Here is a 12,558-nt window from a genome sequence, read left to right as displayed (position 1 = left end):
TTTAACTCAGTTAGAGAGGGAGAGAAAGAAGGGAAACCCTGGGAGGTTTGGAGAAACCACCTTCACGATCACCCATTAAATCTCCACACAGTAAGTTTTGGACTCGAGGTTAACGTCTGCTATTCTGTATGGTCGGTCAGGGGGTTTCAGATTCATGTTGTGTCACATGAAATGACTGAAGAGAATGATCAAACATCTTGTTATCTCCAGTTGTACAAATTTGTTAAAAAGATACAGAAAGAATTGTGCAAAACTCTGTTTGGATTTCAGCACAGGGAGGAGGGAGAGTGTGTGGGACGGGGATTTGCAGCTTTGGGGAAACGAGAGAGGAAAAAATGTTCCATTGCAACTAGAATTGTCTGCTCTGAATTTCTATCCTGTTCTTACAGTGATGACTCTTGTAAACTCCTTTTACAGAGAATTAGATGGGGAAGATTTGCAGACGGGAAACTCAAACCAAACATCACATCAAGATCTGACAGAGTCACTCGATTCATCAGACTTTGAATCTAGGAGAATTGTTTGTCTGTTTTGTGTGTGGGAAAAGATTTCAAACATCAGTGTGACTGGAAAAGCACCGAGACACAGACACACCTGAGTGAGAGTGTTCCAGTGAACTGACTGGAAAGAGCTTACACAGCCTGAAAAAAAAATATTGCACCATTCACAGCGGGTAGAAACTGTACACGTGTTCTATGGTTGAGGCTTCAACTGATCATCAAACCTGGAGAGAGAGAGGAACACACGCACCATGGAGAAAGCGTGGAAATGTGGGGACTGTGGGAAAGAATTCAATTACCCATCCCAACTGGAAATCCATCGACGCAGTCACACTAAGGTGAGACCGTTCACCTGCATCGAGTGTGGGAAGGGATTCATTCAGTCAGCCTACCTACTGAGACACCAGCGAGTTCACACTAGGGAGAAGCCGTTCACCTTCCCTGAATGTGGGAAAGGATTCACTGGGTCCCCTGACCTGCTGATGCACCAGCGAATTCACACTGAGGAGAGGCCGTTCAGTTGTACTTCCTGTGCAAAGAGATTCAGGTCTTCATCCAACCTCAAAGTACACCAGCGAGTTCACACAGGAGAGAGACCATTTACTTGCTCTGAGTGTGGGAAGGGATTCATTCAGTCAGCCTACCTGTTGAGACATCAGCGAGTTCACACTGGCGAGAGGCCGTTCACCTGCCTTGAATGTGGGAAAGGATTCACTAGATCTTCTGCACTGCTGAAGCACCAGCGAATTCACACTGAGGAGAGGCCGTTCAGCTGTACTTCCTGTGGAAAGCAATTCAGGTCTTCATTCAACCTCAATGTACACCAGCGGGTTCACACTGGGGAGAGGCCATTCACCTGCTCCCAGTGTGGGAAGGGATTCACTCAGTCATCCAACCTACTGACACACCAGCGAGTTCACAATGGGCAGAGACCATTCACCTGCACTGAATGTGGAAAGGGATTTACTCAGTTATCCACCCTGCTGAGGCACCAGCAAGTTCACACTAGAGAGAGACCATTCACCTGCTCCGAGTGTGGGAAGGGATTCACTCAGGCAGCCTGCCTCCTGAGACACCAGCGAGTTCACACTGGGGAGAGGCCGTTCACCTGCTCCGAGTGTGGGAAAGGATTCACTGGGTCCTCTGACCTGCTGAAGCACCAACGAATTCACACTGAGGAGAGGCCGTTCAGCTGTACTTCCTGTGGAAAGAGATTCAGGTCTTCAGCCCAGCTCAAAATACACCAGCGAGTTCACACTGGGGAGAGGCCATTTACCTGCTCTGAGTGTGGGAAAGGATTCATTCTGTCAGCCTTATTGTTGCGACACCAGCAGGTTCACACTGGGGAGAGGCCATTCACTTGCCCTGAATGTGGGAAAGGATTCACTGGGTCTTCTGACCTGCTGAAGCACCAGCGAATTCACACTGGAGAGAGACCGTTCACCTGCTCTAACTGCAAAAAGAGATTCACTCAGATATCTCAGCTACTGAGACACCAACGAATTCACACTGGGGAGAGGCCATTCACCTGCTCTGACTGCGGGAAGAAATTCACTCAGTTATCTCACCTGCTGACACACCAGCGAATTCACACTGGGGAGAGGCCATTCACCTGCTCCGAGTGTGGGAAGGGATTCACTCAGTTATCCCACCTGCTGAGACACCAGAGAATTCACAAGTGACTGCAGGAGTTGGATTCTGCTGTAATTGCTGCTGTTAATCACATCCAGGACTGAACCATGTTCATTCTGACAGTTGGGGTTTGTTTCTGCTGATGTTCACAATCCCTGTAACTGGGCTGGATTTTAATATTCTGGATCTAAAGCTGATTGTGTTCTCGGGGCTGCAGTGTCCCTTTAAGAACCGCTGTCTCTGATCTTTCCCCATAGTTCAGGAACTCTCATCAGAAATTAGTTTACAACAAGATTCTGAACTTGTACTTCAATCCTAAATTGATCTTTGGTACGAACTCTACAATTCAGTGTGTGAGAGGTTCCACTGATTAACATCTCCAATTAGAAAGTGCTGATTAATCCTTGCTGACAATTCTTACTGACTTGCACATTACTCACAGTGACACCTCCATTATCCACCAGATAGAAGGGGAATGGGAATTGATGGAGAATCGAGAGTTACCCCTCCCGCGTGGTACAGAAATCCCCTCAGCACGCGAATGGAGACAAGTTCAGTCCAATAACAGACGATAAGAAATCACTGTCTAATAACCTTATAAAATCTTCAGAAATTCATGTAATATAAAAAAAAAGCTCACTCTCTCTCTTTGTTATGAAGAAAGCTTCTATAGCAGTTTGCTGGCTGACAAACACAGGAAAGGCCTGTTATCTCTGCTGAGGACATGTCTGTAGCACAGGCTCTGAAACAAGACACTTCTAACCCTGGTGCAATTGGATCTCATGTGTAAATGCACTGTCTGTGTAAAGGTTAAAACAGGCTCTCGAGAGCACAGAGAGTTTGAAATGATCCATACTGGCTTCAGCCCAACACCCCCACGCTGTCTCACACCAGTTAACCGTTCAGAGGAGACAGCCGCTACCAGCTACGGAGACCAGTACTCACTCTGCATCAAACATCCGTTTGCCCTCCGGGACCGGTAAAATATTTTCACCTGTCATGGGTCGTGCGTTTTCCTGTCTATTTAGCTTACGTATCAAATTTAAACTGTTGCTCCTCAATTAGCTACTTTAAAATCACTTCTGAGCTCAACCCCCTTTTTTTGGGTATCTGTGACTCCTGAACCTAAACCTTACCAGAAATGTGCAGGTAAACATATCAGGAAAGGGTTAACAGGCTTGGTCTCTTTTGTCTTGAGAAAATAAGGATGAGGCTAATCGAGGTATTTAAAATGATGAAAGGTTTTGATAGAGTGGATGCAGAGAGAATGTTTTCTCTTGTGGGGAAGAGCGTAACTAGAGGCCATCAATATAAGATAGTCACCAAGAAATCCAATAGGGAATTCAAAACAAACTTCTCCACCCAAAGAGTGGTGAGAAAGTGGGACTCGCTATCACTGGGAGTGGTAGCAGTGAATCGTATTGCTTTTGTTCAGTTGAAAAAGGAACAATGCGTCATGTGTTTTTTTCTGCAAAGGCCTGGACCCTGTGTGTCAATATATGTAGCTTCTAGCACGTATAAGTGAGCCACACTGTCAGCCAGACTGATCATCTTAAATTGGTTACAAAAACAGAATTACCTGGAAAAACTCAGCAGGTCTGGCAGCATCAGTGGAGAAGAAATCAGTTGACGTTTCGAGTCCTCACGACCCTTCGGCAGAACTGAAGTATAGTTAGGAGAGAGGTGAAATATAAAGGTAATTCTGTTTTTGTTTTAGATTTCCAGCATCCGCAGTAGCTTTTAGCTTTTTGTTTTTATCTTAAATTGGTTGTTCATGTAATTCTTAAGCACAATCAAGATAGTTTAGTATGTGTTGTTCAATCGTGGAATCACATCTAATATTGTTTAAGGGGAAGCTAGACAAGCACAAGAGGGAGAAGGGAATAGATGGATATGCTGATAGGTTGAGATGAGGAAAGTTGGGAGAGGGCTCTTTGGAAGCTTAAACCCCAGCATGGACTGGCTGGGCCGAATGGCCTGTTTCTGTGTCATGTATCCTATGTAATTACACGACTAAATGTTCTGCTTCTAACTTTTAGACTATACCACCTATTCCTAGACTGCCTAACCCATGGAAATAACTTCTATTTCAACCCTGCTCCCCTTAATAATGTGATTGATTCTCCTGTTACTGTCACTATTAAGCACATCCAGAACTGAACCATGTTCATTCTGACAGTTGGGGTTTATTTCTACTGATGCCCATAATCCCTGTAACTGGGCTGGAGTTTAACATCTTGATGTCTGTTCAATAAATCAGTTTTGTTTCAAACACGCAGTTTTTTGATTCCTTGATTTCTCCAGGATAAGAGGAGACTAATTGATGTCCTGTTCCCAACTGCTCCATTTTTGGATCTTTTCTCCTTTCTAACTCTAGATTCTTTCAGTTCTCAGACCTTTGGTTACTCTCATGGACAAGTCCCAGCTCCCCACACCTCCCAGAGAGCCTCTTTTCACCTTGGCATCCAGGGAATGTATCGATATTAAAAACAGAAAAATGCTGGAAATAATAATCCATACTTTTCCAAGTGTCAATTGATTTTGTCCCGGATTATTGTCTCCAGCCTTTCCCCACCACTGATGTGAAGATGATTGTCCTGTAATTGCTGTGTTTTTGAACAGGGGTGTAACATTTACAATCTGTCAGTGCTTTGACACCACTATTATATAAGGAGGATTGGAAGATTGTGACCAGAGCCTCCACAAGTTCCATGTGAAGGATGCTGTCTCTGACAGTGCAGCAGTCCCTCAACGTCACCCTGGAGTGTCAGCCTAGATAATGTGCTCAGGTTTATTAATATTTCCTCTTGTTATTGATGTGGGTCATTAAGAAACAATGGACTCTTATGATGTCATCCAGTCCCAGTGCGATGATGTCATGAAGACGATTAAATACCAGTGGAGCCTTAGTGGTGAAAACAGTTTTGTTCGAGATGGCGACAAGTCCATTACTGATAGATCAGCAAATGGAATTAATGGGAAAGAAAGTGAGGCAGCCCATGAACATCAGAAATTGTTAATTATGAAGATGACTGTGTACAGTATACACGTCCCACCTCCCGACTCGCTGCCCCATCTTCCGACATGCTACTCCCATCTTCGACACGCTGCCCCATCTCCTGACACTCTGCCCCCATCTCCCCACACTCTGCCCCCATCTCCCCACACTCTGTCCCCATCTCCCCACACTCTGCCCCCATCTCCCCACACTCTGCCCCCATCTCCCGAGCAGCCTGTCACTACCTCTGCTGAACCCATCCAGGATGCACCATGTCGAAGCCAAAGGAAAGGACTGAGCGAGAAATTGTAATTCACCAAGAGTGTGCACATGTCAAAACAAAATATTAACTTTCCTGTTTTTAACAATACATGAAATGTATTGATTGGAACAACTTCCAGCTCTTGTCCATTCTGACATCCCGTGGGCCAGCTCGCCCTCTCACTGGGTTCATGCTGAATGTCAATCCAGGCTGAGAGCCATTGGGTGGATGTGCAATGGGTGGGTGAGTGGGTGAAGGAATGTTCAGTTCACAGGGAGGGGGATGGGGGAGGGGGATTGGTGCTGGTGGTGGGAAGTGTTCGTTCTGAAGGAGTCCCACCTGAAACAGTGACCATTCATTTATCACTTTCTAATGATCATTGACCTGCTGTGTATGTCCCCAGGTTTGTTCTGTTCAGTTTTTCAGCATTATTGTATACTTTTTAAAAACCTTGACTAAAACATATTCTTGTTCTGACAGTGAAATCCATAAGATTTTAACTCTGTTAAAGTCAATCCCCATCGAGTACACTGGAGAACTCAACTGGTCCTAACTTTTTATGGTATTAATAAACAAAGATCTTACAAGGTGTTTATAGGGAAATTGTTTTTCTCTGAGACCAGGGATGGTCAAATTATGTCCCAAAGTTCAGATTTGAGCCTTGAGCTTGGGCTATGGGGCTCACCATTACCAGATGTCCTTTGTCCCCGACTTTAATCGCTCCACCATTAGTGACTGGGCTTTCAGTTGCCTGGACCCTAAGCTCTGGAATTTCTTCTCTAAACCTCTCCACCTTTCTACTTCACTTTACTCTTTTCAGACACTCCTTATAACTGACCTCTTTGACCAAGCTTTTGGTCATCTGATATAAATATAAGTTGTTGCATTTGTTGTTGTAGTTCAGTCAGGACTGATCACTTGCTGAGTGAATGAGGCTGTATAAATGTAACGCAGATAGACACAGCTTTTGTCATAGTTCAGTGAGATCTGATCACTCACTGAGTGCATGTGTCTATTTAATGTAACTCAGGGTCAGCCTGAGTCACCACTTTAAGGACAGGAAGAGAGAGAATCTGGAGAGGAGAAAAGAATTAGTAGGAGACCAGGCACTGAATCTGGAATAACGAGCAGAGAGGGGGAGTGTGTGGGACTGGGATTTATAGATTTGGGAGAATGAGAGGAGAAAGAATATTCCATAGAAACTAGAATAGTCTGTTCTGAATTTCTATCCCGTCCTGACAGTGATGGGTTTTGTAAACTCTGTTTGCAGGGGATTAGAGGGAGAGGATTTTCAGATGAGAAACTCAAACCAAACATCTCAACAACATCTGACAGAATCCTTAATTCATATATGATCAGCTTCTGATTATGGAAGGAAAAATGTTAGTCGGTTCTGTCTGTGGGGAAATATTTAAATCATCGGTGTGACTGGAAAATCACCAGGAGACACACACGCCTGAGTCAGAATCGCATCTCGGGGGTCAAACCTGACATCAAGTGTGCACAAAGTCTGGGTTAGATTCAAACAGTTGCCAAAGAGAGGAATGGAGTTGGTAGCTATGGAATGAAAATAATGGCTTCAGTCTTCCCAATATTTAATTGGAGGAAATTTCTACACATCCAAAACTGGATGTCAGACAAACAAAAACAGAATTACCTGGAAAAACTCAGCAGGTCAGGCAGCATCGGCGGAGAAGAAAAGAGTTGACGTTTCGAGTCCTCATGACCCTTCAACAGAACTAAGTAAAAATAGGAGAGGGGTGAAATATAAGCTGATTTAAGGTGGGGGGAGAGAAGTTGTGGTTGTAGGGACAAGCAAGCAGTGATAGGAGCAGATAATCAAAAGATGTCACAGATAAAGGAACAAAGAGGTGTTGAAGGTGGTGATATTATCTAAGAGAATGTGCTAATTAAGAATGGATGGCAGGACACTCAAGGTACAGCTCTAGTGGAGGTGGGGTAGAAAGACTGACAGGGCATTACAGGTATAGATTTAAAAATAATGGAAATAGGTGGGAAAAGAAAAATCTATATAAATTATTGGAAAAAACAAAAGGGAGGGGGAAGAAACGGAAAGGGGGTGGGGATGGACGAGGGAGTTCAAGATCTAACGTTGTTGAATTCAATATTCAGTCCGGAAGGCTGTAAAGTGCCTCGTCGGAAGATGAGGTGCTGTTCCTCCAGTTTGCGTTGGGCTTCACTGGAACAATGCAGCAAGCCAAGGACAGACATGTGGGCAAGAGAGCAGGGTGGAGTGTTAAAATGGCAAGCGACAGGGAGGTTTAGGTCTTTCTTGCGGACAGACCGCAGGTGTTCTGCAAAGCGGTCGCGCAGTTTACGTTTGGTCTCTCCAATGTAGAGGAGACCACATTGGGAGCAACGAGTTTGTCAGACAAACAGTCTGATAATTTAACAAAAGTGGAGAAGTCGAGAGAGGTGATGGTGAGGTAGAGCTGGGCATTGTCAGTGTACATGTGATAACAGACACTGTGTTTTCAGATTATGTTGTGGGGAAAATGTTGATGAGAAATAAGAGCAGGCCAAGGCCTTTGGGGACACCAGAGGTAACAGGGAGTGGGAAGGGAAGACATTACAAGTGATTCTCTGGCTATGATTAGATAAAGAAGACTGGAACCAGGAGAGAGTAGCCCCAAACAGCTGGATGGTGTTGGAGCAGAATGGTGTGGTCAACCTTGTCAAAGGCTGCAGAAAGGTCGAGAAGGGATTGTTTACCTTTGTCACAATCACTTAGGATGTCAAAGGTGGCTTTGATCAGAGTTGTTTCAGTACAGTGGCAGGGGAGAAACCTGATTGGAGGGATTCAGACAGGGAGTTCTGGGAAAGCTGGGCAAGGATTTAGGAGGTGACAACATGTTCAAGGAGTTTGGAGATTAATTGTGGGTTGCAGGTGGGGCAATAGCTTGCAAGGACGGTAGAGTCAAGTATTTGTTTTTGAGGAAAGGGTGATGATTTGAAGAGAGGGATAGTACCTGAAGAGAGAGAACTGTTAACATTATCAGTCAACGTGGGGAAGTTGGGTGATCATGCAGTTTAGTGGCAATAGGGTCGATGGAGCACAAGGCGGGTCTCATGGGCAAGATGAGCACTGAGAGGACATGAGGCGAGAAACAAAAGAAAGATGTGGGTTCAGGGCTTAGATAAGGAGGAACTTTGAAGACAATTTGTCTCGGTGGGCTAGTGGAAGGGAGGGAAGCAGCAGAGGCAGCTGATCGGATTGTCTCAATCTCAGTGACAAAGAAGCTCCATGAGCTCCTCACACTTGTTGGAGGTGAGGATGGAGGAGACAGGGGAGAGGGAGAGCCCTTCAAAAGGAGCTAACTTGTGTTGGAGAAATTAAAAATATTCAACACCCGGTTTGTTTAACACAAAGCTGATTTATTTGACTTTATCCAGAATATTAACACATTTTGCTGGTCTGGAGCTTATAAACATCAACAGAAACAGACCTCAATGAACATGGTTCAGTCCTTGATGTGATTAACTGCAAAAACCAATTACTGTAGTTACTTGTGAACTTGCAGGTGTCTCAGCAGATAGCGTGAGGTAGAGAATGCGTTCCCACAAATTGAGCAGATAAACGGCCTCTCCCCAGTGTGAACTCGCTGGTGTGTCAGCAGGTTGGATGACTGAGTGAATCCTTTCCCACACACGGAGCAGGTGAACGGCCTCTCTCCAGTGTGAATTCGCTGGTGTAGAGTGAGTCTAGATGATTGCCTGAACCCAGTTCCACAGTGAGAGCACCTGAACGGTCTCTCATCAGTGTGAACACGTTGATGGATCATCAGTTCCCCGGAACTTTTATAGCACTTCCCACAGTCCGGGCATTTAAAAGGTCTCTTATCAGTGTGAACTCGCTGGTGTGTTTGCAGATTGGATGCATCAGTGAATCCCTTCCCACACTCGGAGCAGGTGAACGGCCTCTCCCCAGTGTGAACTCGCTGATGTGTCTGCAGATTAGATGCATCAGTGAATCCCTTCCCACACACACAGCAGGTGAACGGCCTCTCCCCAGTGTGAACTCGCTGGTGTGTCTGCAGGTGGGATGACTGAGTAAATCCTTTCCCACACTCAGAGCAGGTGAATGGTCTTTCCTGAGTGTGAATTCGCTGGTGTCTCAGCAGGTGGGATGAATTTATGAATCCCTTTCCACACTCAGAGCAGGTGAACGGCCTCTCCCCAGTGTGACTGCGGCAATGAGTTTCCAAGTTAGACGGGGATCTGAATCCCTTCCCACAATGACTGCATTTCCACGGTTTCTCCCTGTTGTGACTGCATTCATGTTTTGACAGGTCAAATGATCGGCTGAAGCCTCGTCCACACACACAACACGTGTACGGTTTCTCCCCACTGTGAACGGTGCTTTTTCCTTCCATGTTCAAAATCCGATGATATTCAGGTTACGATAAACTGGGCGACGCCATCAGATCCTGATGTGAGGTTTAGTTTATGTTTCTCGACTGCAAATCCTCCCCTTCTAATACCCTGTGAAATTGATTTAAAACAAAATGAAGGAGGTGAGAGAGACCCACAAAAACAGAAAGGCTGGTTGTGAAATTGAGCTGAATGAATCTGGGAATTTGTGAGGCCGGCACGAGGAAAAAGTGACCATGAAAACTGCTGTATTGTTATAAAAACCCAACTGGTTCACTAATGTCCTTCAGGGAAGGGAACCTGCCACCCGGTCTGGGCTACACAAGACTCTGGCCTCTATAAGAACATAAAAAATAGAAACAAGAGAAGACCTAACGACCCATTGAGCCTGCTACACCATTCAATACGATCGTCGCTGATCTTGGGCTTCAACTCCACTTCCTCACCCGCTCCCCATGTCCCTTGACTTGCCGATGGACAAAAAGCCTGAAATATATTCAATAATGGAGCAAACACAACCTGCTGGGCTGGAGAAATCTATGTGACCGAGAGAGAACAAGAGAGAAGGGGAGTGGGAGTGGCCGAGAGAGAGAAGGGGAATGGGAGAGGCCGAGAGAGAGAAGGGGAGTACGAGAGAGAGAGAGAAGGGGAGAGCGAGAGGCCAAGAGAGAAGGCGAGTGCGAGAGAGAGAGAGAGAAGGGGAGTGCGAGAGGCTGAGAGAGAGAAGGAATGGGAGAGGCTGAGAGAGAAGGGGAGAGCGAGAGGCCAAGAGAGAAGGGGAGTGCGAGAGAGAGAGATAGAAGGGGAAGTTCGTGAGGCTGAGAGAGAAGGGGAATGCGAGAGAAGGGAAGAAGAAAATGATGTGCTGGCCCTGCAGAGGGTCCAGAGGAGGTTCACGAGAATGATCCCAGGAATGAAAGGCTTAACATATGAGGACGTATGAGGACTCTGGGTCTATACTCGATGGAGTTTAGAAGGATGAGGGGGGATCTGATTGAAACTTACAGAATACTGAAAGGCCTGGATAGAGTGGATGTGGGAAAGATGTTTCCATTAGTAGGAGAGACTAGGACCCGAGGGCACAGCCTCAGAGTAAAGGGGAGACCTTTTAGAACAGAGATGAGGAGAAACTTCTTTAGCCAGAGAGTGGGGAATCTATGGAATTCATTGCCGCAGAAGGTTGTGGAGGCCAGGTTGACTGTATTTAAGACCGAGATAGATAGGTTCTTGATTGGTAAGGGGATCAAAGGTTATGGAGAAAAGGCGGGAGAATGGGGTTGAGAAACTTATCAGCCATGATTGAATGGCGGAGCAGACTCGATGGGCCGAATGGCCTAATTTCTGCTCCTATGTCTTAGAAGTTGGAGAAACAGAAAGCAAAGGGGGGGTCAGAGAGACAGGGAGTGAGAAGAAAGTTTCTATGGACCTAAACCAGAACTTTGAAAAAAACCTTAAAAATCCTCAACCTCCACGCCCTAGAAGGACCGGGGTAACAGGAGAATGTGAACACCAAGTTCCCCTCCAAGTCACACACCGTCCTGACCTGTCTGACATCCAGTACCGGATGAGCAGAAATTTCCTCCATTTAAACATTGGGAAGATTGAAGCCATTGTCTTCAGTCCCTGCTACAAACTCCACTGGGGTTTGGCATTTAAGGAAAGGTTGAGCAGGTTGGGCCTATACTCATTGGAGTTTAGAAAAATGAGAGGTTATCTCACTGAAACATATAAGATTCTGAGGGTTCCTGATAGGGTAGATACTGAGTGGCTCTCATGGGGGAATCTAGATCTAGGGGTTATTATTTCAAAGTAAGGGGTCTTCCATTTAAAATGGAGATGAGGAGCAATTTCTTCCCTTTGGTATTCTCTTCCCCTGAGACCAGTGGAAGTTGGGGTCAGTGGATATATTCAAGGCCAAGTTAGACAGATTCTTGATCTACCTGGGAGTCAGAAGTGCACGAAAATAGAATTGAGGCCACAATCCATTCAGCCAACGCCTTATGGAAAGAGGGTGCAGGCTAAATGGGCCAAATGGCCTACTCCTGCTGGCATTTCTCAATGTATCTTCTTAGGATAGCCGCGCATGTGCCCGGCAGCAAGTTACCCCTCCAAAGATAGAGGTTGTTACCTGGGCCTGTCTAACTAACAGAGGAGAGAGGAAGGGGCTTACCTTGATTTGAGAGGAGGAGAGAGAGAGAAAAGGGGGAAGAGAAAGACAGAGACTGCAGGAGATAGGGGTGAGGCCAGTGCAAGGCAAAAGAGGTGGGAAGGGGACAGTGAAAGACTGAGGAGTCAAGCCCAGTACATTTATTACCCATCCCTAATTGCCCTTGAGAAGGTGGTGTTGAGCTACCTTCTTGAACCGCTGGCAGCTCAGCCTCACCTTCTCAATGCACATTGTCAGGCATTCCCCAGTCACGTGCGCACTCCTGGCTTCCTGCTCTCATTCTCTTCCGCCTTCGTCATCCAGCCCAAGCTCCGCCCATTCCATTACGTCACCATTATGGCCGCACATGCGCCCTGCTCCCCGCTGAAACAAGATGGCGGCCATTAAACCGGTCCCGGGGAAACAGCGGCTCCGGACAATCGCGGCACCGGAGAGGAACCGCCCGGGAGTTTCTTGTTCGCGGGCTGTGGCCTACACCGGGTGTGTTTCTGAAGCCTTCCTGCCCGCCCACTGCCCCAACGCTGCCTCCGGTTCGCCGCGTTCTCACCGCCTGAAATCCAACAACCAAGCGTCTGTCCATCACCCGCACTGCGCATGCTCCCGGATG

At 46.3% G+C, this 12,558-nt stretch overlaps 4 protein-coding genes across 5 annotated transcripts in view; 2 read left to right on the top strand and 2 right to left on the bottom strand.

The window, feature by feature from the left end:
* Positions 1-12,558, top strand: part of LOC144697491 (uncharacterized) — a 1,380,819-nt gene that overhangs the window by 849,131 nt on the left and 519,130 nt on the right. The gene's annotated exons all lie outside the window — the stretch shown is intronic.
* Positions 1-12,558, bottom strand: part of LOC144697517 (uncharacterized) — a 213,017-nt gene that overhangs the window by 65,461 nt on the left and 134,998 nt on the right. The gene's annotated exons all lie outside the window — the stretch shown is intronic.
* LOC144697972 (uncharacterized) overlaps positions 1-12,558 on the bottom strand; it is a 95,931-nt gene that overhangs the window by 75,607 nt on the left and 7,766 nt on the right. Inside the window, exon 3 of the mRNA XM_078569924.1 lies at positions 8,996-9,811. Within this exon, the coding sequence (XP_078426050.1) occupies positions 8,996-9,811 (816 nt within the window). The remainder of the gene's footprint in view (positions 1-8,995; positions 9,812-12,558) is intronic.
* Positions 614-4,406, top strand: LOC144697467 (uncharacterized). Its single transcript, XM_078569442.1, has one exon. It carries the CDS (start codon positions 752-754, stop codon positions 2,180-2,182), a length of 1,431 nt encoding a protein of 476 aa, XP_078425568.1. The 5' UTR covers positions 614-751; the 3' UTR covers positions 2,183-4,406.

The sequence above is a fragment of the Cetorhinus maximus genome, chromosome 23 (assembly GCF_964194155.1).
Source record: "Cetorhinus maximus chromosome 23, sCetMax3.hap1.1, whole genome shotgun sequence".
NCBI classification, from domain to species: Eukaryota; Metazoa; Chordata; class Chondrichthyes; order Lamniformes; family Cetorhinidae; genus Cetorhinus; species Cetorhinus maximus.
This window is presented reverse-complemented; position numbering and strand designations above follow the sequence as displayed.